Here is a 14,889-nt window from a genome sequence, read left to right as displayed (position 1 = left end):
ATATCATGAAAAATGAGTTGAAAAATAATTTATTAATAATTTATTTTTTTTTAAATTTATTAAAATAATGAGGATCAAATCTAATAAATAAAAAAATTGGAGAATGAAATCGAAAAAAATTTAATTTCATAAATTATTTTAAATAAAATAAATAATAATTAAAATAATAGAAACCAAATCTGATAGATAAAAAAAAGTTGGAAAACAATAAAATTAAAAAAAATATATAATTTCATAAATTATTTCATATAAGATAAATACAATACAAATAATGGAAATCAAATTTTATAGATTAAAATTTTCTATTAAGAGAAGGATAAGAGAAAAGTAAATAATAATCAACAGACTGAGGATTAAAGTTGATGTAAAAATCATATTGTAAGGGATGAAATAAAAAAAATTCAAAACAAAATATGTAATAATTAAAATATTAAGGATCAAATTTAATATAATCAACAGATAACAAGATATTTTTAAATTTTTCACAACTTTTAGAAAGTATTTTATGTCAAAAATAAAAGAAAAATACTTTTTTAAAAACTAACCAGATGTTTCTTTTACTGGAAAATATTTTCTATTGATCAACTTTTTTAATAGTAAAATAATATAAAAAAATTTAAAAAATAATTTTCAAAAAACTATTTTTCATGGCCTTAAGTATCATAAGAAAATAATAATAATAATAATAATAATAATAATAATAATAATAATGGATCCATCACAAACCATGATTGGATTATTTAAATCAAAATCTTAAAATTTATCCAGACAAAGTAACATCATAACTGCAAACTTATTACTCAAAATTTTAAAATTCATTGTTTGTTGAAAATTAGTTATTTTTTTAAGTGGTTTTCATAAAAAAAATTGATTCTTAAAAAATAGATGGATAACAAATTTGACATATAAGAAAATTGATGGATAATTATTTGATAAAAAATTCTAATTTCATAATTTTTATCAAATAAAACAAATAATAATCAAAAGAATCAAGAATGAATTTGACAGACAAAAAAAATAAAAAAGATTGAAATTAAAAAAAAATCTATTATCATCAATTATTTCAAATAAAATAAATAGTGATCAAAATAATAAAGATCACATCTGATAATTAAAAAATTAATTAAAAAAATAAGAGAAAAAAATTTAACAATAAAAAAATATGGATCGAATTGATATAGAAATTAAATTAAATCAAATTTTAAAAAAAATAAGTAAAACAAATAGAATTTTTGCTCAGAAATTCATTAAAATAATATATATATATATATATATATATATATATTTTAAAAACTTATTTTTAACATTAGCATATTAAAATGATATAAAAAAATAAAAAAATTATTTAAAATAAAAAAAATTTAAATTTTTTAAAACATTTTTAAAATACAATAACAAATCTTAAATATTTAGAAAAAACTAGGTTGATTATGCTGTGGGTAGAACCAAATCTTTTTTAAAAACAAAAGAAAAAAAAGTCAAATGAAAAAAAAAGGTGTAAGGACAAAGGTTTAAAGGCAACTAAAATGACTAATAATAATATTGTTTTTTTTTTAAAATTCAAGATAACTCTATTTTTTAAATAATATATTGAGTTAATTTAGATTAACCTGGATTAATCCGGGTTAATGTTTTAAATCTATAATTTAGATTATATAATTGTGATAATTTTATAAAAAATAAAAAAAAATATTAGGATGGTTATTTGATGCAGATAATTCTATATAAATCAAATTAAAATATATATAATGAATACTAGTTCAAAATAAACCAAATGTTAAGAATAGAATTGAAAACAAAATTTAATATATATATATATATATGTGTGTGTGTGTGTGTGTTTGTCTATTATATATAGATTATGTATTATTTTTTTTCTTGGCTCATTTCCTTTTTTTTAATTAATTATTTCATTTAAAAAAACTACAGCAAATTCTATTTAAATGAAATTATCAAGATGATATTAAAAAAAATATTTTTAATAATAAAAAAATAAATAAAACTATATTTCAAATATGACACACGGTGAAAAAAAAAACTAGTTTTGTGCTGAAAATTATAATAAGATTAGAACATGATAAAATGGAAAATGCGGGGATACAAATTACAAACTATACAGTGAAATCAGATGGGGTCGGGCACATGGCTAAAGCAATCCATCCACCCATCTCTTTGAAGCCCATTTGTTTTGATGTCAAATTCGGGAAAAGAGAAAACCTCAATTAAGGCCAAATTATCAATTACATCCCAAGCCGTTGAATGGTATCAATTAAGTCCTACACATTTCCTATATTTCTCAATCGTGTCCTTTTTTAATTTGTTTAATAACTTAAGTTTAATTTGCATCATTTATGTGCTAAAATGATGTCAATCTAAATCAATTTGACGAAAAAAATAATTAAATTTAATATTTTCAATCTAGTATGCATATTTATGTACTCAAACAACGTTAATTTGAAGAAAATTACACAAAAATGTTGACAACTATTAACAAAAAGACTTGATTGAAAATATTTTGAAACATTTAGGACTTAATTGATAAATGTGAGAGTTTGTAGGAATCAATTGATAATAAGAATATAAATATGGGACTAAATTAAGGTTTCCCAAAACAATATCATATAGCAATACAGAAAATCTCGCTTCAGAACACAAACGGTTTTTCAGTTCCAGAGCTACTCCGTCTCCCTCATTTCCACCGGCGCTGCCTCTCAACCTTCTCTCTAGCCCATATGATTTATATGAGCTATAATCACAGTCGTTAATTCCGGAGACTTTTTTTACAATGACTTCAATCACCTCCGTCGAATTGAATTACCTCGTTTTCCGTTACCTTCAAGAATCAGGTTCGGTTTACCTTTTTACGTTTTCATGCAATTTAGGGTTTTTATTTTTGCTTTTATTCTTATTTTTTTGTGAAATAACGAAGGTTAGGGTTTTGCTTTTAGAGTTTGGTTTTAAATGTAATTATTTGGAATTTTTAAGTCTTGCTATGTTCAGAATCTGTAATTTCGGGGTTTTGTTCTGTATTTTCCACTAAAAAGGAGCCTGAGCTCGTAGATCTGTGAACTTGGTTCTTCTAGTCTTGTTTAATTTTATTTAAATATTTTTATATTTTGTTAAGAACATGAAAAGCTTGTATACTCATTTGTTGCCTGAATTTACAATAAGAAATCTAAATGAAGTATGGAGATGCAATTTAAAATTTATGAAAAAGATTGGGCCGCCTTGAATGACATTTTTAATTGTAAGGGATTTGATTTAAATGCAATCGAAAGCCTCCATTAGGCCATATTTATGTAAGAAATCTTTTAAATTTTTTTGAGTTTTCGGAAAAAGGAAAACAAAATAGTAAATGTGTTCTGGTAGTTATTGTTTTTAGCAGTGACATTGGGTAATGATAGAAGGCAAAGGGTTATGAGATACGATTGTGAATTTAAAGATTAGTTTTTGAGATTTTTTTATGTTCCTGCAGGTTTTACGCATTCAGCTTTTGTTTTAGGATATGAGGCAGGAATTAACAAATGCACCATAGATGGCAATATGGTTCCACCTGGTGCTCTCATTACTTTTGTACAAAAGGGGCTTCAGTACTTGGAAATGGAAGCGAATTTGAGTAATGTTAGCATGTTTAAATCTTTTGTTCTCTGATTTTTTGGTTTTTAAATTAGTGTTTGTTTAGCATTTTTTGCTTTACATGCCTTGGGATTTATATTGATCAAGGTTTGTTTCAAGCTTGCCAGAGTGATGCAGATGTAGATGAAGATTTCTCATTTTTGCAACCTTTGGATCTTATCACAAAAGATGTGAATGAATTGCGGCAGATAATAAAAGAGAAGAAAAAAAATTTGCGCAAGGATGGAGAGAAGGAGAAGGAGAAAGACAAAGACAAAGACAAAGACAAAGACAAAGAGTTCGAAAGGGAACATGAAAGAGAACGTGCACGAGTGAGAGAGAAGGAAAGACATGAAAGGGAAAAGGAGAATGAAAAGGATAGAGAGAGGTTAGAAAGGGAAAAAGAGCGAGACAAGCAGCATGAGGATAACACTGATAGCAGAATGATTACTGATACAGAAGATAAGCATGAAGAAAATGGAATTTCTGAAGGCAATTTCACTTCCGTGATTTATTTATTTATTTTTATGTCCCTTTGCCATTTTTAGTTTCTTGAATTTTATCTTTACATCTTATTTGAGGTTTTCAAGGCACCTTGGCCTCACCTCATGCCTCCAAGGTGAGTGCATTGGCATCTTGTGACAACACTGCCATGGTTAAATTCTAAGACCTTTCTTGTATATACTACTGTTCTTTGTTCTTTTCCTAGTTTTTTTAAGCTTAAGCTCTAATATAGATTATCTTCACTTACAATTTTACTTCACTGCTTTACCATAGTCTCAAGTTCTATGCTGTCACAATGTTGGGATGGTGAGGCTACTGTTAAAAGTCATTTTGTTTTGTCCCTTGGAATGTGGTGAAATGTTAGTTATATAGTGGACATGGATAAGTGATTATTAATTTTCAGTTTTCTGTTATTTTCATGAATAATTAGTGAATATATTGCATTCTTACTCCCTTTCTCTGCCTCTTTTTCTCACCTTCATGTTATATATTTCCTAAAATGTGAAAATCTATTATTTAGTAGGACCAGAGCCAATGGATATTTCTACAGCGTCAACATCTCAGACATGTGAAATTCCTAGTTCCGATGTGATGATTTTGGAAGGACATACTTCTGAGGTTGGAACATTTGCCATCCTTTTTTCTTTTTATAGTAATATCTTGTTTTTTGTTTTCTCCATTTGCCATCCATGTGCTTCTTTTCATTTGCTTCCTTTCAGGTTTGTGCCTGTGCATGGAGTCCAACAGGATCACTTCTTGCATCAGGGTCAGTAATTTTTGCCCGAGACACTTCTTTTGTTGATAATTCTGTGTTTGCAACTCTGATTTATATGCCAAAACTTATTGTATCTTGATTCTTAGTTTTCTGTTATTTGGTAAAAGTTGCTCTATGAGATATGTCATTATGTTAACTTTAATGGCGACTGAACATTATTTAAACATAACAGGCTATGCAAGGTTATTATTCTTCTGTAAATATGAAGTATGTCAGGCTGAATGTTTTATTGGTAACTGGTTATATAATCCTCAAATAGGTAAAACTAATTTCACCCAGGAAATGAAGTAAGTTTAAATAATCTTGTAGATTTGATACAATGTGTTACATTATTTTTAAATGAAGGATACACATGCTGGACAATTTGGAAAAAATAAGAGCAAATCATTTAAGTTTCTTGTCTGAAAAGAAATGTGTATCATATCCACTGTAGAGATTTTCTTTGCCCTCAGTTCCCTTGTGAGTATATGTGCTGCTTTATCTAGTGTCTTTATAAGTTCTGCTATTTCAATTGGTATTTAATTTCACTTTCACATTCTATTTCAATATGGGAGGATATGATGTTATATAGATTGCCCATTTGATTTTTCTACTTTGATAATGTCAACACTAATGGCCTTCAGTGGTAACGGGGTTTTCTGGACATTATGCAAGCATCTGTAATGTAACCTTTCTTAAAGTTGCAGATTACTTGTAATATTGCATGGCATCAATAATAGCCTAAGAAAATTGTTGGTTTTCCTTTCCTTACCCTACATCTCACACATCACTCTTTTTATCATAATTTCTAGTTCTGGAGATTCCACAGCACGAATTTGGACAATAGCTGAGGGGACCTCTAGGTCAGTTGCTCAGAATGATCCTTTAAATGTGCTGGTATTGAAGCATGTAAAGGGAAGGACAAATGAGAAAAGCAAAGATGTGACAACACTTGATTGGAATGTGAGTTCTCTTAAAGGCTTTGATTGTCGAGAATAGTAATTTTAATGTTTCTTCATATTGTTGCCTTATGAATTTACTCGTCATAAAGGTTTTCTTGTCATAAGAATATACTTCTTGGGGTATTCCCCTTTTTTTCTTTCCCCCTCTTAGCATAATGGAGTCTTTACGAGAAAAAAAATGACCTGCATATGACCACATGGTTCTTGTTAAACAAAATGTCCCAAGGAAATAAATAACGTGAGTTGACAAGAATTATGTTGGCTATGTTGAGAATTAGGTTAGCTATGTTGATTCCGATATCATATTATGTAATTTCAATGGAGAAGGAAAAAAGAAAGCTTAACATGACAAGTCATTTACTCAACTTCAAATGGGCTCAAACTGAAGCTGATAGGCAGGGTGTGATGAAAATGGTTTCATTTGTTGCAGGATCAAGAAAATTAATTTTACATGTCAAATTAATCTATTTTCCTCACAAGTACGCATCACTATTTTGCCTTGTATTGTACAGGGCGAGGGAACATTACTTGCAACTGGCTCTTATGATGGGCAGGCGAGAATTTGGAGTACAGATGGTAAGATATTTCACATGATCTGTTTCATTCCCTTCTATTTCAGGCTGAAAGTGAGCAGCAAGTCATATATGTAAAAATAAACAATAAAGGGAACTCAGATATCTTTTCTTGTTTTTTTTTGTGTTCATTTCTCACTCTAAAGGGTAGGGTATGTTAACACAAGTGTGCCACTATCAACTTGTCACTTAGACAAACCAATACAGCAGTTTTTTTTTTTTATAAAAATATGTGTACACACATATATGCATATGTTATTATTCTGCAGTTGAATGAAATCGTGCTTTTACTTCAGATTTTCTGTGCAATTTGGAACTCTGGCTTATCTTCTGGATCTTTTCCCTTGTCCAGGTGAACTAAAGACTACATTGAGTAAGCATAAAGGACCCATATTTACTTTGAAGTGGAACAAGAAGGGGGATTATCTGCTAACTGGAAGCTGTGATAAAACAGCAATTGTGTGGGATGTGAGGGCTGAGGAATGGAAACAGCAGTTTGAGTTTCATTCAGGTTTTAAATTGCTCTTAAATTGCTAGAATCAGTAGTCTTTTGTCAGAAAAAAGAAATCACTGATTATTGTTACATTTGCTTTCATATTGGTATTTGTTTTAGGTCCTACACTTGATGTTGACTGGCGCAATAATGTTTCATTTGCAACAAGCTCCACTGATCATATGATATATGTATGCAAAGTTGGAGAAACGCGCCCTATTAAAACTTTTGCTGGACATCAGGTTTGTACTATCTTTCTACAATTGCATATTATTCATGCTGTTCTACTCAAACATGCCCAAAGTAATTTAGTCAGAGCCTTTTTATATTTCAAGTAAGCTGGCAGAATTTTTTTTTTAGAAAAACAATTGGGTCAGATTCTAGAGGGGCTGAGAATCCACAACCGAACCTTGTGTGTGTATGATATTATCAATGGGGCAATGTGAGACAAAGTCTGATTAATTTAGTAGGAAGCCACCAATCTGGTAAAATAAATAAATCATACACACACAGGTTTGTACTATAGAATAATTTCATACTTCAAATCAATGATTGACTAGCATTGTTATTTAATTGACCTGAATGCCTAATCTGACGAACCACCAGGTTGTTGTGGTTCTCTGGGCTACATAGAAAACTTGATGATGCTATTTATTGATTGGGTTATAACTGCAGTATTCAACTTAAAGCTTTGCAGTCAAATGATTTTTTCTTGAGCAACAATCAAAGCTTTTCATGCTGCTTATTTTTTTTACTTTTTGCAATTTCAGGGCGAGGTTAATTGTGTCAAGTGGGATCCTACAGGTTCATGGTTGGCATCTTGCTCTGATGATATCAGTGCTAAGGTTATTATCAGTGCCTTTTTTTTGTCATCTATACACTGATTTACATTTTAGTTTTCAGGTATTATATTTGTTCATTTATGACTAATGAATGCCCTACACTAATCTCTGAGCTTTTATTTTAAACATAATCCCTTGATTTATCATTGCTTATGAGCTCTTTTAAGTCCTATTTCATTTCTTGTTAGCTTGCTATTTTCGTGGTTGGCAACTGATGAAATTGTACTGCAGATATGGAGTATGAAGCAGGACAAGTACGTTCATGATTTAAGGGAACATTCTAAGGTACTGCCTACCTTTTATGTTTGCAGTTCAAGATTTGTTGGTGTTGATGCACTCTTTATATAGCACATTGGATTGCTATCATGAATCTTTATTAATCGTGTTGCAGGAGATTTATACAATCAGATGGAGCCCCACTGGACCTGGTACAAACAATCCCAACCAGCCATTAGTGCTGGCTAGGTAAAACTACGGCTTTGAACTTAAATGTTATTGGTGCATCTTCACTTGCATGCACAGACATGAGCATTACAAATTAAGTAGTTCTGGTTACTGTCTGAAATTTGTCTTGCTAATTTTCAAGAAATCCTGTTTATCTTAATCCCAGTTTTGTATAGGATCATGAAACATCAAACTCTTGTATCACATTGTATGATTCAGGTCAACTTTGATGAATTGTTTTATGTTTTCTTTCTGATATTATGCGGTTCTGCTTTCTGTATAGTGCATCATTTGACTCAACAGTGAAGTTATGGGACGTGGAATTTGGGAAACTTCTCTGCAGTTTGAATGGACACAGGTATACACTTAACTTTTTCTCTCTCTTCATATTGAAGGATCAGGAGAAAAAAAATTAGTTTCATTATCAGCTTCTAGGTAGTTGAATGCTTGAAGATTAAATGAGCCAATATTTGAAGTTATCTTAATTCATTGCTCTGAATCTGACATCCTGTGATTTCAACTTGTTATTTTCTTTTGAAAATTCTTGACTTCTGCTCCAATTTTTCTCCTGACCTCTTTTCTTTTTTATTAACATCAAATACTAAACTGATACTTGTTGAGTTTGGCTGATCAGTGCCAGATGGATCTGCAATCCTCTCATGCTTTAGTCCCTGGAATTTCAGGACTGCTCTAGTTAAAGAGGAATGCATTTTCGTTCTGTTATCCTGTCATTGAACAGATAATTGAATTTATGATTAATCAAATTGTTACTGCTCTATTTGTAGCTATTATTGATGAATGTCTTTTAATTGAATTTCCAGGGAGCCTGTGTATTCGGTAGCATTTAGTCCTAATGGAGAATACCTGGCAAGTGGATCTCTTGATAGATGCATCAACATTTGGTCATTGAGGGAAGGAAAGATTGTGAAAACATATGCTGGGAACGGGGGGATATTTGAAGTTTGTTGGAATAAGGAAGGTGATAAAATTGCTGCCTGTTTTGCCAACAATACAGTTTGTGTTTTAGATTTCAGAATGTGAAAACTTGTGAGGTGCTAGGATCGGCTGGGATTTCTTGGAGCTTGTGGTAGCATTCTATTTAGCTGGTCATCAGTTTCCCGTGGAAGTGAGCTTTCCTTCGATGGGGATGTGAAAAGTTCTTCGATTTGGTAGGTTTTTCATTTTATTTTTTTGGTAGTTATAGGTGTTACTAATTTGTAATTCAAAGATTGCTGCAAGTCGTAAGTGAATCTCCCCAGCCAATTTGTTAGCTAGGCATCTGCTCTGTAGGACATGGTTCGGGAACAATTATGTACAGAATTGTTTGCATTGGATCCTTTTTAGCTTCGTTTACATTACTATTTCTTATGAAGCATCCTTCTTTCTGAAATTTCAGTTGTCCACTGTTTCATATCCTGCCCAGAACTGAAGAACATCTGGTGTGCGCACCAGCACCCACACTTTCAATAATGGAATAATTGTGGTTTCTTTCTATAAACATAAAAGAAATTGGCACTTGTATAGTAGGCATACTGAATATCGAAGACGTGCAGTGCTGCTACCGAGACTGGCATGTATTCCAGTTTGCAGCGGGACTGCGCCATCTGCAGGCCAACGAGAACCACATCTGATCTCAATATAAAAGGCTTTTGTGGAAATATTCAAGTACATTAAAACAGTGAGATGATGATGGCCTGGAAAACATTTATTAGAAATTAACTGCTTTATGCGGCAATACAGGATCACAGATTTATTCACAATCCCAGGCTAGATGTGCAATTTACCAATAGTCTCCACAAGAACATAAGCCATTTACGAAGTGGTGGAAACGGTTTCGATCCCTCATTACAACCTTGCGTCCGGTGATCTTCGAAATCAACTTTGTCACAGCATGACAATCCGCGCAGACCCTCAAATTCTTTACGATCTTTATTGTAGTGCCTGGTTTGGTTGTTATAAGCCCAAAAGCTAGGGCAAGTTTCTCACTGTGAACCCCAAGTGACCGCTCCTTTTGCGCATCCTCCAAGTCATGTAATACAATATCTGTCTGTGGGGTATAACCATGAGTTTTAAGCCAGCCATTTATCTCCTCCAACATTTCATAGATCTCTCTGCTCTTTGGATGTCTCAAATCTCCAGCCAAAAACTCATGCACCTTGTTATTCACTTCAATCGAGCTACAACCAGGCTCCTTCTCAAACCCACTCTCTTTCATCAGGGTCCTCACCCTCGCCACACCTTCCCAATTGCCAGCTGCTGCATAAATGTTAGAAAGAAGAACATAAGTCCCTGAATTTGCAAGATTCTGGCTAACAAGATACTCCGCTATTTGCTCTCCCAGGGCAATGTTGCCATGGAGCCTGCAAGCCCCAAGCAGAGTTCCCCACAATACGGGATCCTGATCAATCTCCATGTTCTTAACAAGTTCATACGCTTCTTCTAAATACCCAGCACGGCCAAGAAGATTTACCATACACCCATAATGCTCAACCTTGGGTTCAATCCCATGTTCATCTTTCATTGAATAGAAAAATTTCCATCCTTCACTGACCAAACCAGCATGACCACAAGCATTTAATACACCAATAAACGTTATATCTGTAGGTTGGTATCCGATCATACACATCTCTTTAAACAACCGCAGAGCATCTTCGCTAAATCCGTGCATTGCATACCCAACAACCATCGAATTCCAAGCAACAACATCCTTGTTACTGATCCTCTCAAAAACCAACCGTGCATCCTCCAAACTCCCACATTTACTATACATATCAATCAAAGACGTACCTACTCGAACATTAATCCCAATCCCATTATTCTCAATATATGAATGAACCCACCTTCCCGTCTCCAAAGCCCCAGTTTGCCCACAAGCAGAAAGAACAGCCAACACAGTAACTTCGTTCGGTCTCACTTTGGCATTCAACATTTGTCTAAACAACAACAATCCTTCATTAGGTAATCCATGTTGCGCGTACCCATCAATCATAACGTTCCAACAAATGGCATCCCTCTCTTCCAGCCCATCAAACAACACTCTTGCCTCGTCAATCATCCCATACTTAGCATAACAAGTAATCATCGCTGTCAACGAAACTAAACTCTTCTCAGGCATTGCATCAAACAGCGTACGCGCAGAAACAACATCGCCTCCTCTTGCATATACGTCAACAAGACAAGTCCTCACATACAAGTCTGCATCAAACCCAAATTTTATTGCTTGCCCATGTAGCAATTTTGCAGGTTCAATCGGGCATGACTTCAATATCGATGAGAAAGTAAATGCATTAGGGAATACATTTTGACTCAACATTTGGACATAGAAAAGAAGTGCTAGGTGATGTAGATTGTGAATAGTGTGGGCATGAATAATAGAAGTATAAAAAAAGACATTGGGGTTTTGGGTTTTGTTAAACAGTGCAAGAGAGCGGTTTAAGTGACCCAGAGAGGAGTAAGAACGTTGAAGCTTGAAGTTGAGGATTGGGTGGTCATGGAGATTGTGGCGGTAGAGAAAGGCGTGGACTTGGTTGAGATGGTTTAAGGATTTGGATTTGTCGATTAAAATTGCGATTTTTTCTGGTGGAGGGTTGTGCAGAGTGGTGGAGGAGCGGGTTGTGTTGGCGTGTGGTAGTGGTGGTGGCGGTGGAGGAGTAGTGAAGATAGTGGTAGAGGACATGGAATTGTCCGTTTTCTTGTAGTCACGGTGGCTTAACAAGCTTATTCAGTATGTTCGCGAAATTATTAATCAGCAGCGGAATGGCTGAACTGAATTGTTGTTCTTTTTTAGATGAACATATCCGTTCGTTCAAGTTGAGCCATACTCTAACATTTGTCACTCACTTTTTCATAGTCCTTGTAGTTTATTAAGAATAATTAATTAGTCCCTATAGTATTAAAATAGTAATTGATCAATACATTGGCATCTGATTTCCTTCTTTTTAATGTTTATATTTTCCATCAAATTATGTTTCTTTTCTTTTCTCTATTTCATTATAAAAGAACAGAAAAATTTCTTATTTAATATTTTAGGTTTTTAAAACATATATGACATTTTTAAAATACTCTATGAAACATCGATGAAAATAACTCTAAACTATAATTAAATTTAGTAAATAGTTAATTAAATTATAATTATGACTACATTTGGTTTCATGCACTATATATAGCATTATATCCTAGTAAAAGAGATCTAATATTTGTCATTTTAATAATTTAATTCATTCTATTAATATTTCTTTCACGTATCAATATTTTGTTGTTATAATCAATACAATTATGTATATAATCTCGTTTATGGTTTATATATATATATATAGTAACTTGCCATCAATGTTTTAATATTTATTTATTAATTAAATTTAAATTAAAAATCTATATCCTAAATATAAAAACTCTTGTTCATGGTTTTTTTTTTTTAAAAAAATCTTATGCCTATCAAACCTATATGGTCTTTTGGCCAATGCAAGGCTAGACAAATGTATGTAAAAGAGGTGTTTCAAAAAGCATAATCTCATAAACAAAACTGAAAGCTGGAACGAGAACGTTTGGAAACGCGGGTTAACCTGTGTTTTAAAAAAATTTAAATTTTTTGCTAAAAATTAAAATTTTTTTGTATGTTTTGAATTGTTTTGATGTGCTGATCTTAAAAATAATTTTTAAAAAATGAAAAAAAAATCATTTTGATGCATTTCGACATGAAAAACATTTTGAAAAGCAACCGCAACTACATTTCCAAACAGACTATTCTTAAATAACTAATCCCAAACGATTTGATTTCTAAATAACCATAAATAACACAATAACACTCATAAGCACACAATCTCAACTATTTTAGAATATACACACAGCAATGGCTTGTTTATGCACACAATTTACAACTCAGCAAGTTAATACTAGTAAAAAAATTTTATAGATATAAGAAAGAGCGTAAAAATAAATTTTATACTGATTCAACACTAATAGCCTACTCTACTTTCTAAGTGATAAGCTTGAACTTGTACTATCACTTACATTCTATTTCACGGGATAAACCACATTTTACAATGAATCATTTTATAGAATCAAGATTCAAACCTCTATAGCATATTTTTTTTTTATTTTTGATTTAAGATCAAAACCATCAATTTTTTTTCACATGAAAATATCAAAACCAGCTAACCCTTTTTCATTGATATAGACTAAAAACCTATATGAGCTCTCATAAAAGCTCACAACTAAAACCCAAGCAGTTATAATCTCACTTATATTTTAACAATAAATTTCACTTAAAAAGATTGAAAATAATATACCATCACAAGAAAGATTATAAAATGAAATCTCATGTTCTGAGTAGATGTAATATAACTTTTTTTAGGTGAGGTATAGGTGCAATCAATGTGTATGAAAATAATCAAAAGTAAGCTCAAAGTAGAAGCAAGATCATTATGTAAGAATATGAATTTTTTAGCTCAATGATTATGACAAACTTATAAAATATATAAGAAGAGGTTTATTTATATAAAAGAAGGCTAGTAGCCATTTACAGTAACATATAATAGACCAAGAGATTTGAATTTTGGAAGTTTAATATACCATATGGTTCAAGCAAGACAATGTAAAAAATATATCATCCATGAGGTAAGAGTGGCAATATGGAGTGGGAGATTTGAAATGCTTGTCTTGTTTGTCCTAGTTAAAAATAGGAGAAAATGTAGTTTTAAATTTAAATATAGGTATAAGTACAAAGATATAAGTTTTGGTGTATGAACAAGCTAGGTACAACTTTGATATATTTGATCACAAAAGATAATAAATATTTTAAGCTCATTCAAATACTAAGAGCGCTAGCCATTTATGCGAGGAAAGTCACTTAGTATTTACAGGATTTAAGAAAAGTTTATGTAGTTGAGTTGTATAGTTTACTTTTAACACCTTGTGATTTTTTTATGCAACTTCATCTTTTCCATTAATTATATACATGTATAATGAAGTGATTTTTTTTTTACATTGACAGAGTCTCCCCTATACAATGTCTTTCCTAATCAACACACAATAACACAACTGCAGATTTCTCATGCATATCAACCATGTAAAGGATTTTATATTTAAAATAAGTATTTTTTTTAATATAATAAAATTTCAGTAGAGTTTATCTTGTATGGGGGCCCCACCTAAAATTTTATCTCGTATTAATACTTGCAAACATAACAACTACTCAACACATTTACTTATGCACCGATACTCATAGGTAGCCTCAAAAACTGGTTCAACCTCGGATGTCCCTTTTGATTTTCAAGAAAACATTTCCAATTAGTACTCGCATCACTTCAACTCATTGTTCATACTTATTCTAACACATCATTATTCATTTCATTCTATATATATATATATATATATATATATATATATATCAGTTTTTCATTTTACCAACTTGCCAACCAAGACACAACATATATAACCATTTAAATCACAATCTTGCAATTAATTTTTAAATTTCACAACATCGTTGTAAAACCTAAATATTTACACAAATCTACCAATTCTCATACTTCCATCTTTCAATATTTACAACACATAACCCAAATCTAAACATTTTATTTCACATAAATCACAATCATGATTAAACAAAATTCCACCAATTTCCATACTTTCATTTTCCCACATTTAACAACATAAACCAATACCTAAACAACTTATTCCACATGAATCACAATCAAGCATAACA

At 31.5% G+C, this 14,889-nt stretch overlaps 2 protein-coding genes across 5 annotated transcripts; one reads left to right on the top strand and one right to left on the bottom strand.

Moving 5' to 3' along the window:
• Positions 1 to 2,620: 2,620 nt before the first annotated feature.
• On the top strand, positions 2,621 to 9,576 carry LOC133673046 (WD40 repeat-containing protein HOS15-like). Of its 4 annotated transcripts, none has more exons than XM_062093658.1 (14): positions 2,621 to 2,846; positions 3,476 to 3,616; positions 3,736 to 4,107; positions 4,643 to 4,737; positions 4,839 to 4,885; positions 5,686 to 5,836; positions 6,348 to 6,411; positions 6,760 to 6,918; positions 7,021 to 7,142; positions 7,671 to 7,745; positions 7,974 to 8,027; positions 8,134 to 8,207; positions 8,470 to 8,544; positions 9,008 to 9,576. In XM_062093658.1, the coding sequence occupies exons 1-14, from the start codon at positions 2,786 to 2,788 to the stop codon at positions 9,225 to 9,227; spliced, it is 1,710 nt and encodes a 569-aa protein (XP_061949642.1). In that variant the 5' UTR covers positions 2,621 to 2,785; the 3' UTR covers positions 9,228 to 9,576. The 4 variants fall into 4 exon arrangements, with proteins under 4 accessions (XP_061949642.1, XP_061949640.1, XP_061949643.1 ...); XM_062093656.1 differs by having other exon boundaries at positions 4,640 to 4,737; XM_062093659.1 differs by having other exon boundaries at positions 3,476 to 3,621; positions 3,744 to 4,107.
• Positions 9,577 to 9,876: 300 nt separating this feature from the next.
• Positions 9,877 to 11,976, bottom strand: LOC133673045 (pentatricopeptide repeat-containing protein ELI1, chloroplastic). Its single transcript, XM_062093654.1, has one exon. The coding sequence runs from the start codon at positions 11,860 to 11,862 to the stop codon at positions 9,967 to 9,969; it is 1,896 nt and encodes a 631-aa protein (XP_061949638.1). The 5' UTR covers positions 11,863 to 11,976; the 3' UTR covers positions 9,877 to 9,966.
• Positions 11,977 to 14,889: the final 2,913 nt, after the last annotated feature.

This window comes from Populus nigra, chromosome 14 (genome assembly GCF_951802175.1).
Source record: "Populus nigra chromosome 14, ddPopNigr1.1, whole genome shotgun sequence".
NCBI classification, from domain to species: Eukaryota; Viridiplantae; Streptophyta; class Magnoliopsida; order Malpighiales; family Salicaceae; genus Populus; species Populus nigra.
Note: the sequence above shows the minus strand (reverse complement) of the source record. Positions and strands in the feature narration are given on the sequence as shown.